Below are 22,572 nucleotides of genomic sequence, written 5' to 3'. Positions count from 1 at the left end.
CATTATAATAATCAGCTCAGCTGTTTCCCTCGGCCCCTGTGTATACTGTGTACTAATTTGAGAAATATTGTTCCTTATGGCAGAAAATACACGGGGTCTGCCTCCGTGTTCATAGAAAGCCTTACACGCCGAGCCGATGCCTCTAGAGCTGGTGTCCGGCGGGGGCCGCATTGTTCAGCGCTGATCGGGTCCCGCAGATGGCTGCCGGGGGCCGTGCGCAGGAGAGATGTCAGAACAAGAGGACATCCTCTAAAACTTAGAAGTATGACGTGGAAGTTTTACTTTACTGAGGGGGTGGTAGATATGTGCAGCGGCCTCCCAGCAGAGGCGACGGGAAAGGAATTTAAACATGCATTGGATAGGCATATGGCTACCCCGTGCCCGTGCCCATGCTCTACCTGTCAGGCATGCTTTCTAGATTTTTCTAGACTGACTGAATTCGAAGAATTGGAGGTTAATTTGGGTTCTAAACACCAGTTTCGTGAACATAAATAATGCTGCAGAGAGTTAGGACGAGGAAGCCAACAACCATACTCTGCAGAGATGAAGAGCCCATGTTTCAAGTTGAGTCCATCATGGCTTCTAGTGCTATCACTAAGAGAGTAGTGGACGTGTTGAATTGCATCCCAACGATGGGAGCACAGGAATACACCAATACCCGGGGTAGATGTAAGACTAATTGCTTGTAAATAGTGTCTAAAGATCTCTAATAGAGATCTGGACTCTCCGTCTCGTATTTATGCGCGAGAGCCTGGAGGTGTGGAAGGGGTTAAAGAGTATTTGCCATTAATGCAAGTCCCTGATTGGGAAGCAGCTTGCTCCTTCTCATTACACATAGCTTAGTTTCAAAAGGGGAGCAAGATGAATAACAATAAGACCTCACTCCGCCAAAACTTGGAGCGGTGCCACCGAGAGGGTATGATAAATGCAGAGAGACTTTGGCGCATGCAAGAGATGGAGGGAGAGAGGGAGAGAGAGAGAGAGAGGGGGAGATGTGTGAGAGAGAGGAAAATGATGGAGGGAGGAAGGTTATAGAGGAATGGAGACACTGGATATGGACAGAGAAACCGGTGAAGAACTGGGGGGGAAAAAGCTGCAGAGAGAAAGCCGGAGCATGAAGAGAACGGAAATAGAAAGAGCGCGAGAGGAAAGAAAGGGTAGAGAATAAGAGGCAAGATAACACATTGGGGTGAAGAAAGGAGGTTGTGAGAGAGAGGCTGGATGTGAATTTAGAGATGCTGGGTCTGAGACAACCGAGAGAGACAATGGCCGAGAGACTGAGAGAGGAGCTCCAGAGGGAAGAGAGGAGTCTGGGAAAAGAGCTATACAAAAGACGACCTGAAAGAGAGGGAGAATGGGAGAGAGAAAGTTTAAGGGAGAGATTCGCAGGTTATTGGCGGACGGAAGGCCCTAAGGGGAGTGCGAGTGGTTACTTGGTGGGGGATGAGAGAGAGGATGAGTGGGGAAAAGGGAAAAAGACGAGGCAAAAGTGGGTAGGATTTGGGAAAGTAAAGGGAAATGAGGGAAAAACTGAGGAGAGATGGAAAGGGAAAGAGAGACCCAGAATGGGAAAAACAGGTGACTAAATATTATATAAGAACATAATGAATAAAGGGGAAATATATATATATACTGTGAATATATATATATATGTATATATTTGATGTATATACTGTGAATATATATACCGTATATACTGTGATTATATATACCGTATATACTGTGAATATATATACCGTATATACTGTGAATATATATACCGTATATACTGTGAATATATATACCGTATATACTGTGAATATATATATATATATATGTATGTATTTGATGTATATACTGTGAATATATATACCGTATATACTGTGAATATATATACCGTATATACTGTGAATATATATACCGTATATACTGTGAATATATATATATATATATATATATGTATGTATTTGATGTATATACTGTGAATATATATACCGTATATACTGTGAATATATATTTGTGACAGGGAGTGATGATGTGTAAACCAACATCGATATATTATATAGAACTCCATATAAAAGGTGTAATGTCCGTATTTCGACTCCGCCTTATTTAGGGTCACCCCCCGCACACTCTTTCCCCCCCGAGGGGCAGAGGCTGGGTGTCTCAGGCTGTGCCGAACTCCATTTGCACGCACTTTTCCAGTCCGCTTCACAACATCTGACAGCCCCAAACTTCTCATTTTCGGAGTAATCACTCCGCTGCACTAATTGCACATGCAAATATGCAAATTTGTATTAATTAATTACTATACTAATTAGTTCTGTGGTATTTGCGAGTAATAAATCACTGCTTGCTGGCTGTGTTGCTGGAGCAGACCCGGCCCATTTACACTCCACATAAAATTTTAATAGTTGCTCTGGATGTTATGGGACATGAGAGGCCGTCCGGGTAACCCCTTCACTGCTAAAGACCCCGCTTTAAACTAGAGAAAATGGTCGCCTCGTTGGCGCGGCCATGAAAATGTTAATCCGCAGTTGGCATGGGTCCCTAAAGTTGGGGGGGGGGAGGCGAGCGGATGAATTTAGCCCCCTCTGGTAGCAAGGAGAGCTGGAGGGTGAAGAGCCAGAACAAGGGCACTAATGGAAAAGGAAAGATTGGGCCGAGGACAGAGAGAGGTGACATAGAGCGATGCTGTCTAATGATTAGAGTGTGCGTGTAAATCCCCCATTGCCATTAATGGTGCTACAACACTCTAATCCACTGCAGCACTCCATTCTAAATGACCAATCAGTAGAAAGCTAAAGACTCAACCACAAAACATAGAAACGTGACCCGATGCTAGATCGTTAATATTTATTGATTTAAGACCCCCGACACGGTCCGAGGAATCCAATCTTTAATAAAAACAGAGACGTAAATACATTGTAACCTGCACTGGGAAATGATATTCCGAAATGGCCAAAAGCCAAGGAAATAACCCAAATCTACACAAGTGTCGGACGGGTCCATTAGGAATTGGGTCTGGATGTCTGCATGTCTTCTAAGTGCAGCATTTCTCCCGCTGCGCTCTCTGAGCCTTTATGAGCCCTCTGACAATCTCTCTTGCTTAGTACATGAGCCGGTGTTCTCTCTTGCTAACCGACGCCTGGATCCCGTGCTCTATCTTTTAATTCCTCGTGTTTTGCCTTTTTTTTCACCCTGCATTCTAAATTCACTTTTTGACCCTCTGCCGTTCTCGCTTCTTTCACTGCCTTTGTTGTCTGCCCGATAAAAATAAATAGAACATTCTTAGCCAAGATAAATACATTTTCACTAAAAAGCGACGCTCCCCCCCCCCCCCATATCACTGCAGATATCCAGATGAGGAGTCGCTGAAAACCGATCTGGCATTTCGAGAATCACCTTCTCTTTAGAGGCTTCCCTGTGCATTTTTATACCGCCGTTATATTGAGTAATTGGCCCGTCCGACGTTATATAGCTAAAGGGGGCAATTATTAAAGAGGCAAAATAAATTACTAGGTTAAGAGTATGTAGCAAAAGGCATTTTTTTGGAACACGGAAGGTAATGTAGTATTATGTGAAATGGAAAAAATTGCACGGGAAGCTTTTGGGCCTCTACCGGAAACTTTTGCTGGCGCTATAAGCGCCGTTCCAAATATCACCATCTGGTTCCTGTCTAGATTCCATACCTTCATTTTCAGAATATCTCCTTTTTTCCATCTTTACCCGTACTTTCTATACACAGGAGCCCAGGTTTGACTCAGAGTCTCCGGGTCACTCTCCTCTTTCTCCAGGCGGGGGGGGGGGGAGCTGTATAGCCACGCCCACTCCCCACCCAATTCCTCTTCCACTCCTAACCTTTTTAGTGCTATTTGGGGCTAGCCCCACCCTTGTCCATGGCAAGTCCCGCCTATTGCACAGATGACCACATCCCATGGGGGCCCCAAATGTACATCTCCCATGGGGGCCCCAAACGTACATCCCCCATGGGGTCCCCAAACGTACATCTCCCATTGGGGCCCCAAACGTACATCTCCCATGGGGGCCCCAAACGTACATCTCCCATGGGGGCCCCAAACGTACATCTCCCATGGGGGCCCCAAACGTACATCTCCCATGGGGGCCCCAAACGTACATCTCCCATGGGGGCCCCAAACGTACATCTCCCATTGGGGCCCCAAACGTACATCTCCCATTGGGGCCCCAAACGTACATCACCCATGGGGGCCCCAAACGTACATCTCCCATGGGGGCCCTGGCATTGGTTACTCCACTTCTTTTAACGGAATAACCAGCACATTGTGCATTATGTGTAAAACGGGATTCTGGGAGACAGTTTAAAAATTGGTCTTACTACTGTAGCAACCCATGGTATATTCCTGTCGGTTTCATTGGTTGCTACGGTGATTAAACCACTTTCTAAACATTGCACTTGAATCAACTTTATGTATAACCCCCAATGTCCTTGTTTTAACCACATCTTCCCAACCCTCAGCGGGTTCCTTACTCCATACCCTATCTAGATCTCGGCGGAACTCATCAAACTTAAATAATATTCTTAAAATGCCCCCGGGGACAGCGTGTGTTACGGCCAAACATCAGAGAAAGAAAACGTCCAAAAGAAGAAAGACGGGAATTGTATCTATTTATATTCTAGTGCTGGGTATTCATGCGCATTATGCAGCTGTAAAATTTTAATGAATGTTCTACCCCCCCCCCCAAAAAAATAGTGTCCTAATAAAACCCTGCTCGTCGAGAAGCCAGAGCGGTCTTCCCCTGATCAATCTGTTTCTCCTGTGGTCCCAGAGTGGCGTCCTCAGCACAGATCCACACCAGTATCAGCAGCTGTTAGACATTTATTAACCAGTCATGGTTAAATTGGTTTATAAATTAACAGATGTTTTAAGTTTATTCTTTCTTCAGGGAGTCGGAACAGAGAGCCGGCTGTGGATCGTGGCTTTGGCTCTGGCAGGCCAAGTTGGGGGGCGAAGGGTAGAGGACCTCATTCTCCTCTCCCTGGTGGTGCTGGGAGAGCCAAGGAGACCTCCTTCTGACTCAGATGTTAAACACTGCTCAGAAGAATCAAGGTCACCGGGGGAATGGAGAAGAATCCCTAAAAATATCAGCGGGAGATGAAGGAATCAAAGAGTAAAAATGCAGACCAAAGGACTTCAAGCAGGGTTAGATTTTTAGCAGCAAGCAGTTAGATTTCCAGAACCAACTATCGCGTCTATGGACTAGAAATCAGTCAGTGAGCCTTGGTGAACATTCTTATTATCGGTGTCTATATGTAACTCATATCTCCCTATAGTTTTATTATCTATGTCTGCCTTTTCTATTCTGTGCACCCCTGGGGATCCAAAGCTAAACTAAATGGAAAAAAAAAGTGCTTAAACCACAGAAAAAGAGAAATATAGATTTTTGACAGTAGATAAGAAGCGTTTTGGGTATTGAGTCTGACCCCTTTTGTTGACGTAGGACCTCGCTTGGTCTTTTGCTTAAACTCTCTAGCTGTATAAACCTCTGCCACTCCTGCTGGTAGGCTGTTCCGATCATCTACTAACCTCTCAAAAAGAGGTTAGTAGATGAGTGTTGAAAAAAAAAAAAAGGAATGCTTTTTTTACATTAATACCTTGCCAAAAAATCACTGAGAGCATCTAGTCGACGTTTCGCAATACACGCTTATGGACAATATTATAGTTCAAATTCCAAGCTATAAAAAATATATGTTTCTATATATTTTTTATAGACATTTTGACAAATATGAACTTAAAATGAATGAATATGCGGGTAATATATGTGATAATGGATTTGATTTTTTATTTACCTGCTCTGTACTCTTAATGCTTTAGATTTCCATCCGTGTTAAAAATTACGTGCAGAACATTCGAATGCGGTTGAATGAACGTGAAAACGGCATGCAGGGTGCTGGATGTCCCTACGAGGTACCCGTCCGTTATCATACAGGGGCGTTATAATCCGATACGCGGGTTGTATAATATTAAAAGGATACACAAATGGTCCAAATAGAGAAGTCCACAGCTTCCATCCTGCCCTGTACAGGATTTCACCTATTTTAACCCTTTAGCGTATTCAAAAGGCTAGGAGACCGAGAATGTATTGGGAACATATGAATGTTTTCTCCTAGTGCTGCAGAGACCTAATGCTTCCAAAAGACAAATCTTTGTATGTATACTGTTATGCATAAAGCGCTAACATAGTAACAATAACAATAATGATAATAAACAGTGCATACAATAAGTACAGCTATATAATAAGTACCTTATGATTGGGTTACAATAGGTATGAATACATTAGGAAAGGAGGTCCCTGACCCATAGAGCTTACAGTCATAAATATGCCAACAGGCAAGCTTCTTAGTTTCTTAACTGAAATGCTGGTAAAATTTGACCAAGATATGCTTAGAGAAAGCATTTGGGGTAAGAAACACCCTAATAAGTACACAAAAATAAGAGGTTACTGTGACAATAAATGTATTTTGAGTACATGACTCCCACTCAATGCCATATAGGTAATATAAGGTCATATACCATATTCAGAGTATTCACACTTAAATTTTGTCATTACGTTGCATCATTTTGAGACGCGCCATATCCCGAAACCAATAAAAAAAATATAATTAGCAATACAGCCAACCAATTACAATTTCGCTTTGTTGAATATGCATTTTTAATAAGTCTAAATAATTCACGTAAAAACGTTAGGTTAATTGTAATTTGAGTATGTCGAATATCCAAACCATTTTATTTTTTAATAATATTTAAATATAAATAGATCTGTGAAAAAAAAAGTATGTTTGGAAAGGAAGGAAGTATTGCAGTAATACATCACGTGGTTCATCATAAAGAATGGGAAATCATATTGGGGTCTGGTTCAAAACGGATCGGCTTAGGTATAACCAATGAATAAAATAAATACTGCTGGGGGATCTGGTACGTTTTCCCTTACGCTCAGAAAAAAATTAAAATTAAAAGTAAAATCTAATGATGTTTTTTTTTTTAATGAATATTTAATACAATATTTAAAACCTAGGTTTCTAAAAATATTTAAGAACGGAAAGGGTCATTTCCTTCCCAGTGCAAAAATAGAACATTTTAGAGGAGCAGCTTGGCTGTTGGCGTCGCGCTGACTTATCATGGACTCTTGACAAGCTCTAGAAGGCAGAGAGCAACCTCAAATTAACCCTTCCTCTGCCAGGAGTGCTTGTTACATTTTGCAAGCCAATTAACTGGAAGGCTCAGTGGGAAGGCCTAATAAAGTTGCCATATGCAGCCATTTTCTACACAAGCCTGTGTTCCAGACAAGTCACGTGACGTCTTCCATTTGTGGACATGGAATATTAAATTTTTCTCAACGCAGCTCAAGATAAAGAAAATTAAGCAATTAAAGGAACGCGGGCATGGTGTATCTTTACAGAATCGTGCTGTGTCTCTGTCTATGGAGGAGCTATGGCAGACCCCTAGAGGTGGGAGTCTTATTTGATTTAAATAATAAAGGGGGATGTATGGTGTAAGATCCTCCTGACCCCATGATTCACCCCATGACATATAGCAGCAGCTGGCGGCAGCCATGGATATTATCTTCTGCTGGCGTGTAGTAGAGAGGCTGGCATGGGCCAGGGTACCACCATTGGACACCTTATCCTCTCTGGCTGCCCTGTGCCAGGTCCTTGAAATTATCCACTCTCAGGCAGATTTTCAATGGATTGAGATTGAATAGTTTATCATAAACTGCCATCTAGTGGTCATTAAGAGAACTGCATGCTATAACACACACTTGGACATCCTCTAGAAATGAACCAAGATGGGGGATTTCTCTACACAGCAAGTTATAGCTAGGTTATGAAATATGCAGACCCTTGCTTCACCCCTCCCCATGATCCCTGCAAATCAGACAGGTCAGCAAATTTACTATTTGCTGAGTAGCTTTTTCTTCATTTTGTCCCTAGTTCACACTTCAGTTGGAAAGGAAGACCTGTGATGGAGAGTATACCAGGACATGATGTCATGTACGCTAGATGGGGTGTCATGGTTAGGAAAAGAGGGCGGCCGAAGGTGGTGCAGTGCATGTACACTACAGGCGGTGACATGAATGGGAAGGGGGCCATAGGTAAGCAGGCCTTGGCCAGAAAAAAAGTGACCGAAGAAAAGAAAGGGGGCTAATATTGAGGAGGCAGAGAGTGATTAAAGCAGAGGTAATAGATGGGGATGAAGATCAGTAAAGTGAAGTGAGGATAAAATAGGAAAGAGATACATTTGGTCTCCTTATCAAAATTTGCAGGGGGTCCCAATAATCTGTTATGGCCCTAAATATGGCATCCCTGTCTACGTTTGTTGAAATGCCCTAGGTTTAAAACCCAATTGTCATCCTACCTATAACTCTTTCAACCAGCATTTGGTCCCTTTCTCTCCCTCCTTAAAATGCTATCAGTCGATTCTCCCCACTGCGATGCCGTATGGTTGGTCTAATTCTTCCGCAGATTACAAGTCTCCATTGTTCCACCAGCTGCCCACCTGGTTGCGACATCTTAGGCTGATCTGGTAGGTTCCAGGTGTGATGGCGAAGCATTGCAGTGCCAAGGGCTGTACAGTTTGGCAATTTTGTAAAAGGATTATCCGATTTCCTGGATTGGCCACAAATACCCTCTTCTTTTGATGAAAATATAGCAGATCTTCTCACAGGTCCACCGGAATCCGTATCTCCTGGCCTCATAAAGACACCAAACCATGAGCTAAGGGGTCTCCTGGGGCTAGGAGAAACGGAAGCCAGTCTACTGGCACTCGCTACCTTCCAGTAGAGCTGCTCAAAATTTCCATGGTAGGTTTGAGCCTTTTTACCATTTTCTTCTTTCAATCGCAGCTTGTCATGGGCTATGGGGCTTGAAATGTAGTTGGCAGAAGCATTTATATGCCTGGTTTCTACAGATCATGCCACACGAGGCACCCACGCATCAGAGGTCAACCATGTTATTTCCTTTGCTATACATGCCCTGCTGGCATTGGGAACCTCGGAATTCAGTTGCTGATATCGATCGGCTGTGCGGCACTTCGTCTCGCCGTTATGTCACACAAATTGAACGGCGTATGGCTGGCTATCAATAAAAGCTCGTATTGTACAATTTGGGCAAAAATAAACTCTACCGCTAGGCTCCAAGCTATGTTTATGCAGCTGTTTCTTATGAGAGAATAAAAAAAAGGATAAACAGTCCCAAAGTAACAGACCTTTAGAATGTCACGGGTCGGAAGGAACAAAAAATGGGATTAACGTAGGAGGCGTTAATAAGGAACGTTTACGTGAAACAATACGGAGAGGGCATTATATACAGATTAAATCCCACATTATATACAGATTAAATCCTACATTATATACAGATTAAATCCCACATTATATACAGATTAAATCCCACATTATATACAGATTAAATCCCACATTATATACAGATTAAATCCCACATTATATACAGATTAAATCCCACATTATATACAGATTAAATGCCACATTATATACAGATTAAATGCCACATTATATACAGATTAAATCCCGCATTATATACGGATTAAATCCTACATTATATACAGATTAAATCCCACATTATATACAGATTAAATGACACATTATATACGGATTAAATCCCACATTATATACGGATTAAATCCCACATTATATACAGATTAAATCCCACATTATATACGGATTAAATCCTACATTATATACAGATTAAATCCCACATTATATACAGATTAAATAAAACATGATATACGGATTAAATGCCACATTATATACAGATTAAATCCCACATTATATACAGATTAAATGCCACATTATATACAGATTAAATCCCACATTATATACAGATTAAATGACACATTATATACGGATTAAATCCCACATTATATACGGATTAAATCCCACATTATATACAGATTAAATCCCACATTATATACGGATTAAATCCTACATTATATACGGATTAAATCCCACATTATATACAGATTAAATCCCACATTATATACGGATTAAATCCCACATTATATACAGATTAAATCCCACATTATATACAGATTAAATCCCACATTATATACAGATTAAATAAAACATTATATACGGATTAAATGCCACATTATATACGGATTAAATCCCACTTTATATACGGATTAAATGCCACAACGGGTGGCTGCGTTATCCTGAGATGAAACCAAGGACAGTCTTTACGGCATTTACTAGACTAGACGGGTCCGATGGTTCTTATCTGCCGACAAATTATTTTTCTATGATGGTGGGGGGATTATGCCGAGTTATAGAGGGGGCTATATGGAGGAATAGAAGGAGTTATAGAGGGGGTAACAGGTGGGGTTTTGGGCTATGTTTTCCTTTTCTCTCATGCCGGACCTGAAACGTTATTAATCAGTTTTATTTTCTGTACTTTTGCTTCCAGAGGAAGTGTCAGCTCGGGACACGCGAGCCAGGAAAATCTGCTAATCCCGGGTTTGGTGCAAAGAGCCAGACGCCAGGCGCCTGAACCCAAAAGGTGGCCAGAGGCCCCCCGCCCCGTGTACCTGAGCCATGAATAATCGCCTGGCGGTTAACCCCTTCCTAACCAAAAGGTACACTGTAACTGGTTCACTAAAGGCTCCGTCAAATGACCAGTGTTCTTCTCACGCGGGGATGTTACGAAATAACGCACAACGTTCCAAATTACCATTCCTTGCAGAATAAATTGTTTTTTCCCCGAAGTGTCATAAGATCTGCTTAATGTTTTAAAAGTCCTCGGGGGGGGGGGGGTCAGCTTCGCTGTATTCTATGTATTCAGGGCAACGAAACCAAAATGGTATCCAGTTACCATTAGATTATATATATCGTGAACTCACAGACACACTATTCATACGCTTACTACCCCCACAAGCTCAACAATACTCGCACAAACACACAAACAGATGTGCACACAGATCTATGTATCAAACAGACGCAAAAGATACTCCGACGCGAGGCACGTAAAGAAGAAGCTCTGAAACACCTACAGAAACCTCACACGCTGAGCGCACAACTGCCAAAATAAACACACAGTGACACAGATCTGCAGCTGCACAAAGTACACAACTATGAAGCAAGAGGAGAAACGCAGAACAACACAGTCCCGGCAACTCATACACGTTACCCCAAAACACCTACAAGTGCCGGATCGGCCACTCACTCCAGCCCGTGAGTACTATTGACCCTTCGTTGATGTGACATATTCTAATGGCAGCGAAAGTACACCCCCCCCATCCGTCTTCTTCAACCTAAGCTCATTAACACCTCGGACCCCCTGCCGGGAGGGATTTAATAATTCAGACTTTAGTTCCAGAGCAACAGCAGGAGGCTTCCTCTTCTCTCTGGTGCCCTACCAGTAGCTCCAACCTGCCCTGCCGGTAGCCAATGGTCTGCCCCTTCTCTGCCACCATTCTAGATTCCGGAGGGAGTCGGATTCTACCCACCATAGCTGCAAAGTTTTATCCCTGGCCCTCAACCACAAACCCAACCCTTGGACGTCCCGTACCAGCCACCCATTGCTCCTAGAAACATGGACCCCGACGATAAGAACGGCTTCGCTCCGTCTAAGTCCACCTATTATCCTTCCCGTAAGGACTCCGCGGGCTTGTCTTATATTCAGGATCGCTTTATGTCTACTCCATACATGTTTTAACCATATCTTCTATAACCAGCTTCCGCATCCCTTCCCTATTTATATTAACCCCTTAAGGACAATGGGCAGTCCCTATACCCATTGAAAACAATGCATTTTGAGCCCCTACATGTACATGCTTTGTCATTAAGGGGTTAACAAACAAAAAAAGCCAACCGTGACCTGACCCCATGATATTCAGTCCATCTCGCTTCCCCGTATTATGCACACATCTGCACACTCACTTGTTGGTTGCTCTCATACTCAGTCCTCCCCATTCTCTCCCCTCTATCTACCTTACTTTGCGTAAATAACCCAACTATGAACTGCTGCCTGCCAAAGTCACAGGTCTATCAGCCACAGGGGGCAGGGGGGGGCAAAGACAAGACGCAGCGAGGGGCAGAGAGGGCAGGCTAGACTGAAATAAGATATCACTAGAGGAATCCATGCTATTTATCGGTCACCTCCAGGTACGAGGATATTCTCCAGTTGAGAGTTAATAGAGAGGAGGGAAGCAGCGAGTAGAGACAGCAAGAGAGGGGTAAAGGGAGAGAAAGAGGGAGGTACCAAGGTTATAAAGAGAGGAGGACGGGGAGTCAAAAAGTGCAGAATGACGGAGAGAAGTGAGGGAATGATACAGTAAGAGGGAAAGGAATACACAGTTAGACAAATACCAAGAGAGGAAGGGAAGAGTCATCGGGAGGAGGAGGCTATCCAGGTAAAGAGCGAAGACAGAAAGAAGTCAGGGCTTTAAGGCATGCGTGCTGACTTCTGACTTCTGACCGGTACTTTCAGAAATGGAGTCCAAAGGAAGGAAGAAGATCCAGTTTTCTGTGTCGACGACCCCCAGCCAACTCGACCCCAGATCGGTGGAGATGGTGAGTGCCCGATCAGTTCTGCCCTCCGACTCAGGTTTTTCGGATTTTATTTACTCCTCTTTATCGACCTAGAAGTGCGAAGAGAGGGAAGATCTGGTAGAAATGTTAAAATCTGTGAAAGGAATATATATAGCCCAAGAGACAAGCATTTTTGATAAAAAAGAGGAGTACTAGTATAAGAAAAAGGGTAGTAGATTCCTGGGATAGACTCCCAGGAGAAGTAGTACAGGCAAACACAGTAACATTCTGGAGAAACCTTGAGTATACATCAAGCCAACCTAAAGAATTTATTAGCAAAAACAATTCAAAAAGGGGAGAGTAGATGGGCCAACCGGTTCTTCTCTTCCGCCGCTATCTATATGTATCTATACGTGGTAATGTTCTGTTGATTGATGCATTGCTGTTATACACAGCCTTCCATATTTACAAAGATTCTTCTTTTGGGTGTTAGTATAGACCACCGCAGACCTCAGGGGTCTCTTCTGACCGCCGCAGACCTCAGCGGTCTCTTCTGACCGCCGCAGACCTCAGCGGTCTCTTCTGGTCGTGTATAGAGATCTTGAAGTCTCTCATGCTGCATTAGATAGATCAGCTTCTCGGAGGTCTTCTCCAGTATGGGCGATGACTGCCATGGATCAGTTTAAGGCTCGCCATCATCTTGGCAATAAAGTGACTTAGCACATGATTAACGGAGAACAAACTCACCGTGACACGGACGGTCCTGCATGTTAACCCCGCGTGTGACGGGCCAGCACCAGGTTTAATGCCTACTCCTTTAAAGCTTCGAGGGAAGGCTGTTCACGTGTAATTTACATCCTGGTCGAAGGGAATGTTTTGCACAAACAACGGTGACAGCTAAACTTTTCCCTGCGCACAGCAGCGGCGGGGAGAACAAGGGTTGTTTCTGTGCGGCTGAATGTGTGTGTGTGTTTGAGAAGGAGTAGGAAGAAAGTAAAGGGTTAAAAGTAAAAAAAAAAGTTGCGAAACTTGAAGAAGGGAGCAAGCATAAGGTGCAAAACAGCGCCCAGGCGATGAGCGCGCATTGTGATACGATACAAATCGCTATTATTGATATTCTGATACCGGTGATAGCCTCTGGCCCAGAGGGAGTTAAATGAATGGGCGGAGTCTAACGAGATTATTAGTTTTAGGGATTAATAGGAGTGCGTGCGCGAAATGGAAAGGGAGAAGAAAACTGCGAAAGAGGGAGAGATTTAGTCGGAGAGGTTAAGAAAGTAAACATGAGAGAGTACGTGGGAGGATTATGAACCAGCGGGGGTCCTAGATTAGGAGAGATTATATAAAATGATTAATGGACAAAATATTATATGTGATCTGCAGAAATGGTGGGATAAAGTGTATATATATATATATATATATATTATACGTAGCTGTATGTAGCCTAACAGGAAACTATTGTGCCCCCTTGGACCTGCCATGATGGGCTTTTGGCCAAAATGGGGTCGCTGAACCCAAGTAAAGTCCTCCTAGACAGAAACAGTTTGGGTCCACTGGTAATGAGGCCACCCATAAATGACGTTATTATTATCTTTTCATGTAGATGTATCTATTAGAAATGTATAGCGGGGGGTTTATAAAGGTACCCCCAGTGCATAAAAGACTCAATGCCTAAAATCACACAATGGGGGAACCTTAACAGAGGTACCGGCTTTATATGCGTTCCTGCGGAAACCACTTAGGTATTGCTGTTGATTGTGTCTTTTTTTTTCTGGGCACAAAAAACGGACAATTATTATTATTATTTTATTATCTTTTATTTATATAGCGCCAACAATTTACACAGCGCTTCTTACAATACAAATATTGGCCCAATCGCTTTCGTTGACGGATAGACTTTTTAGTGTGTCCGTCTAAAACACTTTGTAGCGCTGCCACAATCACAAATTAGCAATTTTTTTGTCCTCCTGTGTCACTTAGCTGAAGATAGATGCCAGCTGCAAAGACATCTGTCGTCCTTCCACCATCTTTAAGGTGGCATAAACACTTGGACTCGCCCAACAGTTTATAAACTAAGTAGGAAACGCTTCATGACGAACATATTGAATATATTGTGGGTCTTACGGGAGGGCTGACCAGCCAGAACTTTAGGATTTTGAACCATGGCACCGACATACGGTAGCTACCAAGGGGACCCAAACTTCCCAACACTGGTTTAGGGTTACGCTCAGACTCTTCGCTAATTTTTTGGGTGGATCCTTGGGTTTCGTATTGGTATCCACCTGTATATAATTTCTTCATGTTTATTATATTTTTAGTCTATAGACTACTCGTTTATAGCCATTTCTGTAAATTTGGATGGCCGTCACAAGCTGAGCAGGTAGAGGAGATGGATGAATTAGGCAAGGCCCTCGCCCTTATGAAAGGAACATATATTTAAGAATGGATTCTGTCCCTGCAGCACAAATGAGAAAGCTTTAGTCTCGGAATGCCAAACGAGGCTATAAAAAGCTTTACTTTGGGGGCCATTCTGCTTAAGAACCCCAAAAGCTAACGAAGCCCAACCTTTGAGAATGTTGAGAAGCTGCTGTTCCAAAGGTCTTGTGGTACCAGATCTATAGAGCTTCTTATCAATAGCCCACCTTGCCAGGACACCAAAGATCTCCTCAACCGAGGCAATAGGTGCCGGGGCTTAACCTATGACCCTGGAGTTTGGGGGGGAACCCAAGTCTTAGGGACAAGGGAGCCGTTTGAAGGAGCCACCAACGGCATATTCTGAGAACATTCTAATAGTTACAATGATGATATGGCCACCATACAGGTAACCCACAACAAGTACAGTATGTCCAGTGCGTAAGGGACTCAAAAACAGTTGTAAGGGGTTGGGGTGGAAAAAGTAAATGTCAAGAGCGACTGATAGAAAATAGACAAGAACCATCCACTTTAATAATAATAAAGAGAAGAATGTTTTCTGGCCACCTTGAGTTGATATTGTCTTGGCTCACAGGATGGGGGGTTTGTGGAGCAGAGGTAAAAGAGGGGGGGCATTGGCTATGGGAGAGACGCGGAGAGAGAGCGGAGGGAGGTAGAGGCAGTTTGGAAGAGACAAGAAAATCTCTGTTTAGTTTTCCTTTCATATCCGTAATCTCATTAGCAGATTCCTAAGGCTGCAGACGCCCTGCGAGCGGCAAACATCTTAACTGTGTGCTGCCCGGGGCGCTAAAGAGGCTTAAAAGCATTCTTATCGATCCAACGAGGGAAGAGAGACCGCGTCGCGCGCACACAAGAGCCGAGGCGGCCCCTCGTGTCATTCAGATCTCTTGGCAATGGGACTGACCATTTTCCAATGGAGTCAGATCCCGCATGAGCTGCGGTGATCATCTTTACTTGCAGATACCTGCCAGTGGGTTGACACACACGGGGGACGTTTTGGTGCAAACATGGGTCTTATCACTATGGCAACCACTTGCTCTTTGGACCAGCTCACGTTCCATACATAATCCATACAGAGTTCGGTTTATGTGCCAAACAGCCCCACGGTGCGGCGTGCCATGGGTTAGAAGGGGTTACTCGTACCAATGAAACAGGCAGCGGATGGGTGAAGGTGACTGCATGAAGGCCATGGCGTGTCTTATCAGCCCCGGGGGCTGCGCATGTTTCTTTTCTATCACTTCCAGTACGAGGTCAACTCGTGACTGAAGATAAGAGAGGAGCTGGCCATTCTTATCAAGGAGGGGCATTGAGGGCTAGAGTGTAAGCTCAGTGGGCCATCGAGGAGAGCTGCAAGCTGCGCTGTGAATCTCTCCCTGTAGTTTTTAGTGTTTTTGTACAGCGGAGCGGAATGTCGGCTGCGGATATTCACGGAAAATCGCTTTGCTTTTATCGCCGCGATATATTTCTTGTATATGTCAGTAATTTAAATCACACGCAAGCCAAATGTAATAATAAGTGTTAGCGTACTTTGTTGTGTAACATGTGAAGGGGCTTTATGTTTGGCGAGTAACATGACTACGCTAATGTAATAAGATGGAAATAGAATGCTTGGGTTTTATTAACCCCATTTACTCCAGAATACGCAGTTCTAGTGACTTCTCCAGATACAGTAACGTGATGCGGGCCGATTTGCCCGTTAAAGAATTAAGACGTATCTATTCTGGTTCAAGAGGCGAACATCTGATATGAAAGAGGGTTAGCGGATGTACGTGGATGTATATGTTTTATTACTGACAAAGATATTTCATTGTCGGCTCTGGAAGGCGATTTCATGGTTGATGTAACCATTTTTTTTAATGTTTGTAGATCAGAAGACGCAGACCCACGCCAGCCACCCTATTCCGAGTGTCTGAACCCCAGTCGCCAGGTGAGAAAGATACCCCTCACTTATGATTGGCAAAGGAAAATGGCGGGGTAAATGGGCAAGAATGCTTGCAGGAAAGGGGGGTAAATCTAATCAGTTCGATTGGGGACTCTTTGCACTGTACGCTGGTTCGAGAATATTCATGGGCTGTTATACTTGCGTGATGTTTAAATAAAAGAAGCAATTTGGTTATATTTTTGGTTAATTCCATTCGATCGCAAGCTCTTAGGTCTTGTTCAGGTGTAGTATACACTTCAAATCATATCTTTGTGTTTCTCCTTGCTTTTTTTTTGACAGATGAAGACCCCGCAGCACATCAGGTCAGTATCAGATCTGTTACCGCGTCCCAGTCTCTCCTCTTATCTCGTAAACAAATGTTTTTGACTATTTGCTTGGCATAAAGTCTGACGATCGCGAGATAAAGGGAGCTCTTGTATGTTTTGCACATATAGCCACTATAACAGGGCCGATCGGAGCCATTTATATGCCTACTAAATCCTTTCTCTTCTTTTTTTCTGTATCCGTAAAAGTCCTCTATCTTTTTAGTAACCCACAGCTGATTAAATATGGCTTCCTCGGCCAAGCAATGTAAACATCTGCCCTGGCATATTGACACATTGTTGAGTAAGTCCCCCTCGCTGTCTGTAGATTTCTTTATCGTTGATGGCTAAATGACCAAATTCCATTATTTTCCATTATTTATCTGCGTTGTGTTTCTAAGACCCACTGCCCTTCCTTGAGCTACAATATCGGTAGCTCTAGCGGGGCATTTACGATAAAGACGCTCTATCGGACTTTTAACGAATGTGTTTTTACAACATTTTGGATTTAGTCCACATTAATAAATATAGGGGGTTCACGGCTTCCTTAAGTGACGCTTCTTCTGTTCCGGGATGAGCGTCGAGTAGGTCACCAAAGTTCCGCAAATTAGAGCCACATGAGATATAAAGCCAGGCCTTTTTTATTGGGGTCATTGGGGTCAGGAACCAGTATTATTACTTTAACATTTTAATTATAGCGCACCAGCAGGTTCTGTAGATTCAACGATGAAGGACGATAAAGAATTAGCAATAAACATTAATTAGCAAATAGACTAAATTAACAATAACACGAACACACATAAGACGTACTGGGAGAGGAGGAGAAGAGGACTTCTCCCAAGTCAATGCATACACCTTATTAACCCTTCAGTATGATGACTTGAGTCGTCTGATCAGGCAGTGAATGGGTTCAATTTTGTTCAACCTTCTTTGGCTGATTAAGCAACTAAACAGGTACCCCCCCCCCAAGCCTTCTCCCTGGCTCTACTACTACCCCCCCCACACACACCTCCACCCCATGGGGTGAAAATACGTCATGGAATTTGTGATGGAGGAGGAAGTGTTGAAATTCTGGGGACGGAACAAAAGGGTTTTATTTAAAGGGAAGAACGTTCTGCTCCACGGTCACACTGAGTGTGACCTCAGAAGCAAATCAAGGCCACCTCTCAGGGACTCGGTGGGTGGGGGAGGACGCGGAGATACACAGCATCATTATATAGTGCGACATGTTCATTTGCTGAGTATAGCTTTTTTATATATATATATATTTTTTTTTTACAATACAACAGGTTCATTATCTGCGGCTGGATGCCCAATCATTAAACACTGCGCGGTGTTCGGTAATTTATATATACAGTGCCTGGCGTCTGCTATCGGAGCGAGGATAATCTATGTTATTACACGGTGCAGATATTTCTATTATTAAAGTTTACATCGTCTGCTTCATTATAGACATCAGGGTAGGAATTATGGTTGTTGAGAGATACCCGAAATCACCGCCCGGTACTGTGTGTTCTTTCAGTGTATAAACATCATTACACAGCCCTGGGTGTTTATCATCGCTGCATATAAAGTGCTGAACAGCTATCCGCGTATAAATATTTTTAAGATTAAGGTGAACATCATTCAAATAATCATAATTATAATACGGACTTCTTCATGTAAACCGCGATCATCACCCAGCTCACTGCTACTCTTCTAAAGGGTGACTTCTCGCTGCGTTGTGTTGCATGTTATTATTCCCTGCACGATTTCGAGGTCCCAATTGTCTAAAATGGATGGCAAATGATGATCATCCATGTATGAGGAACCAAAATGTCACAAGGTATGGAGAGGTCACCTTGGCCAAGGCAAAGTGATCCACACACCACACCTTGGATGGTAGGACATGGTCCCCCTGGGGAAGGTCATTGCCATCTTTTTTCCAGGAAAGAGTTAGACTTTACCCAGTAAACGTACCCAGCGAGCTACAGGAGGCAGGTGTCGGCAAAATCTACCCCAACCTGCGGTCTGCTGTAGGGACCTCTCCTTTAGAAACCAGATTCAATAGGCACTATACTGACCAAAATACAGTTACGGAATGGGAATTCAGAAATAAGAGAAGAGAAAGGATCCAGTCATCATGCAAATGCTGCTTAAAGTCCTTCTTATGCTAGACCACCTGGTGGCTATACGTGGAACTGCATGTAACACAGGAGACAAAATATGGTGGTGAGCCAAAATCTTTATATGAGATCAGCCGGTGGGGGTAAAGGGACAAACGTCTGAAAATGTCTTGAATGTTATCAATGTATATACAACTTTTTTTTATACATGTCTTAATAAACCACGGTGGCGTATATTCACGTATTAATTAGGATTGTGTTACGGACATTCTGTTAATAATCCCTGTATGGATACAATGTCCTTGTAGAAAGCAGAAAAGTATAATGTTAATACATATAATCATTATACAATACAAGGTATTCATTGTCTGTAAATAGATGCACAGTATCATTATATATCGGAACTTCACAATCAGGACTAGCCTCCCACAGCCCCAGCCTCTGTATTATTATATGATGTTGTTTGAAGAATGCCCTTGGAGACGCTCCAGGCTCTACGATCACCACTAGTGTCCCACAACCCTGACCTTGGCCACTAGGTCTGGCTCTGTTTAACCTTGATCATAACCTTGAGCAACATGTATGAAAAGGTTATTACATTTATTTATAAATAGCCAGTAGATTTCATAGCGCTCTTATAATCAGTGGGACAAGTCACACACAATAACACACTGGTACTAAAGGAGAAGGGGGGCCCTGGTCTTATGAGCTTACAATCTAGTCGGTGGTTTAGGGGGAAGTGAAACAATAGCAGAGGTTATGGCATCTCAATAGTCCCCGCCAGAGGAAAATGAAACCACTGTATAGCAGAGTATTAGTGCATTCTGATGGTTACAGGCGTAACCCTTGTAGAATAAGACAAAAAGCCCATTAAGGACCTTTGCGTAGAGATTGCACACAGCCAGTATATACATCTACCTTGTGCCTGCAGTCTGTGCTGTCACTAGGACCTGCTTTCTAGTGCCATTCACTGCTTGGGACTATGGGTCAGAGGAAAAAGACTAAAACCTTAATTTAGCTTCAGGTTGCCTTATTGGTAAATATTTGTACCCCTAAAATGGACCAGGGCCGTGATCATCAGTTATACCTTCAAAACCTAGAGACGTTCCGCACTTTGAGCTGTAGCGTGTCGCTGTTTTAGTGGTTTTGTGGAGGGCAATAGGTGGTATTTGCCCATTTATGAGCACGTTTGAGATTTTAAGACTGAAGGGTGACGCAATTCTTTGGCTCTAGAGCTATATGTAATCTGACTAAATACTCAATGTTTTCATTGTCCCACAAATTGTCCCCTCAAACGTTACTCTCGATCAGCTCCTTCTGTCTCTATCTTGCTCATTTATCTTTGTCTTTCCCCAAAACCAGCTCAGACTTTGTTGCCTTTCTGTGCTCCAAAGCAGATCTGTCTCTTCTTACTCAGCATGGATCCAGTTACTCAGACCGCCATCTTTAATCCCTCTCTTCTCCATTAATAATGTACGGTCTCTTTTTCTAATGCTCTCCCCTCTTCTCTGATCTGCATTGGACGTATTAATACAAATCAATTTTAGTGCCAAATTTGTGGAGCAATAATTGGGTGAAAATTCTGGTTTCCACTGTGATTGATACAAATTTAGATCTATGACCTATGATTACTCCGAAACGCCCACAATCTCATTATTTTCCACAATTTATGCTCCTGAATACAGCCAGGGGATCCCCAGTGTCTGAAAACCAAGAGACAAAATCAATATGCCTACATCCCCCCTTCTTTTAAAGGTAAGATCGTTTTGGATGATATAAAATACTATGAATTGAATTGTTATTGTGACATTTGTTTTATCCCCTGTAGAAATGGATTGTGCACTCACTTAATTAATTAGTGTCTCAGCAATACGAGTGTCCTCTAACTACCGGTAGACTCATGAAGACGGTTGATGGGTGATCTAACATCATTGGAATATGAATGAGAAGTAAACAGAAAGCTCATCACTCCATGGATGGAATACAAAGGGCCGTCCCCAAACTGTTCCCACAAAGCCGGAAGCATAGCGTCGTCCAAAATGTCTTGGTATGGGCCCTTCAGCATACACAGACATTTTGGACAACGTTCTGCTTCCAACTTTGTGGATCTCTATGTCACTTTAGTTTCCAATAATCCAGTCTTTATCTTCCAGCTGTCCAACGCATAGTCCAGTCTCATTTGCAGTCCCTTGACTCTCTTGGTGACAACGATGACGAGGAAGCTGAAGGAGATATTGGGAGTGGGACAGAAGAGTCAGAGGACTGCGTAATGGAAGAGTGTGGCGTGCAAACCAAAGAAGGTACGTATCTATTGACCCCCTTTTTAATGCAGCTGTTTCCGATACTATGTATTGACGTATATTGACACATGTGCAGTATTCTCCTCTAGCTGTTGGATAAATATGGGGGTCCTCTTGTGGCTGAAAAGCATGCTGGGATTTGTAGTTCACCAACAGCTGGTGGACCAACATTTGTCATTTCCTTTTCATAGTGCCAGTCAGAATGTTTTATATGCCCCACAGACGATGGTGACCCTTCTTCAAGAAGCATTGAGGCTCTTCTGCATCACACCCTTCTGGAAGAGAGGACAGAAGTCACAGAGCAGGCAGACGACACACAGACTGGTACGGTGTACTGGGAATAGCACAAAGTGTATAAAATGGGTATATATGTCACAGCTGTGTCCGAGTGTCCACTCAGAACCAGAAGAGAAAAAAAAACATTGAGTCAACGGCTGTGTCCTTGAAAGGACCTTTCAGGAATAGAAGAGTGTCTCTCGGACACGATACATGAGTCTCAGATAAAGTTAAGGGTACAGTGGGTGTACACTGACATAACCGCATCTACCGGGGGGGGGGCAGAAGGGGCTTTATGGGAAAAGGTAATGTGATGTACTACCTGTGTAGTAGTTACAGGAATGGCAGGGAGGCACAGGAACAAGGAGTAATGGCAGAACTGCTTGTTCTAGAGGACAGGGCTCTAAAAATAAATCTAAACTACTTTAAATGTAATCGCCACAAAATAATAGTAATAATAATAATACTTATGAAAGCCATATCACGGCAGCATTACTTGAATTTGTCTCCTTGGAAAATGCTCCAAAACATTTGGAATCCCGTTGAGAGAAATTGGCCTTTTTGTTGTAGCTAATTTCTGTAATAATACAGAGCGAGAATGAAGGAGAGGGAATGAAGGAGAGGGAATGAATAAGAACGTCTGCACCCAGATAAGTCCTGTTTTAGCCCCTAAACCATGAAATTGTCTGTCCGAATATATTATGAAAAGAATG

At 43.1% G+C, this 22,572-nt stretch overlaps 1 protein-coding gene across 1 annotated transcript; it reads left to right on the top strand.

Annotated features, from left to right (window-relative positions):
• Positions 1–12,462: 12,462 nt before the first annotated feature.
• LOC149274150 (protein phosphatase 1 regulatory subunit 1B-like) lies at positions 12,463–21,927 on the top strand. Its single transcript, XM_089505754.1, has 6 exons — positions 12,463–12,543; positions 16,801–16,861; positions 17,156–17,178; positions 20,969–21,038; positions 21,437–21,583; positions 21,806–21,927. Exons 1-6 carry the CDS (start codon positions 12,463–12,465, stop codon positions 21,925–21,927), a joined length of 504 nt encoding a protein of 167 aa, XP_089361880.1.
• Positions 21,928–22,572: the final 645 nt, after the last annotated feature.

The sequence above is a fragment of the Sceloporus occidentalis genome, unplaced genomic scaffold (genome assembly GCF_023333645.1).
Source record: "Sceloporus occidentalis isolate IW3139 unplaced genomic scaffold, rSceOcc1.0.p SCAF_345, whole genome shotgun sequence".
Classification (NCBI taxonomy): Eukaryota; Metazoa; Chordata; class Lepidosauria; order Squamata; family Phrynosomatidae; genus Sceloporus; species Sceloporus occidentalis.
The sequence above is the reverse complement of the archived record's forward strand: the minus strand, read 5'-3'. Positions and strand labels throughout refer to the sequence as shown.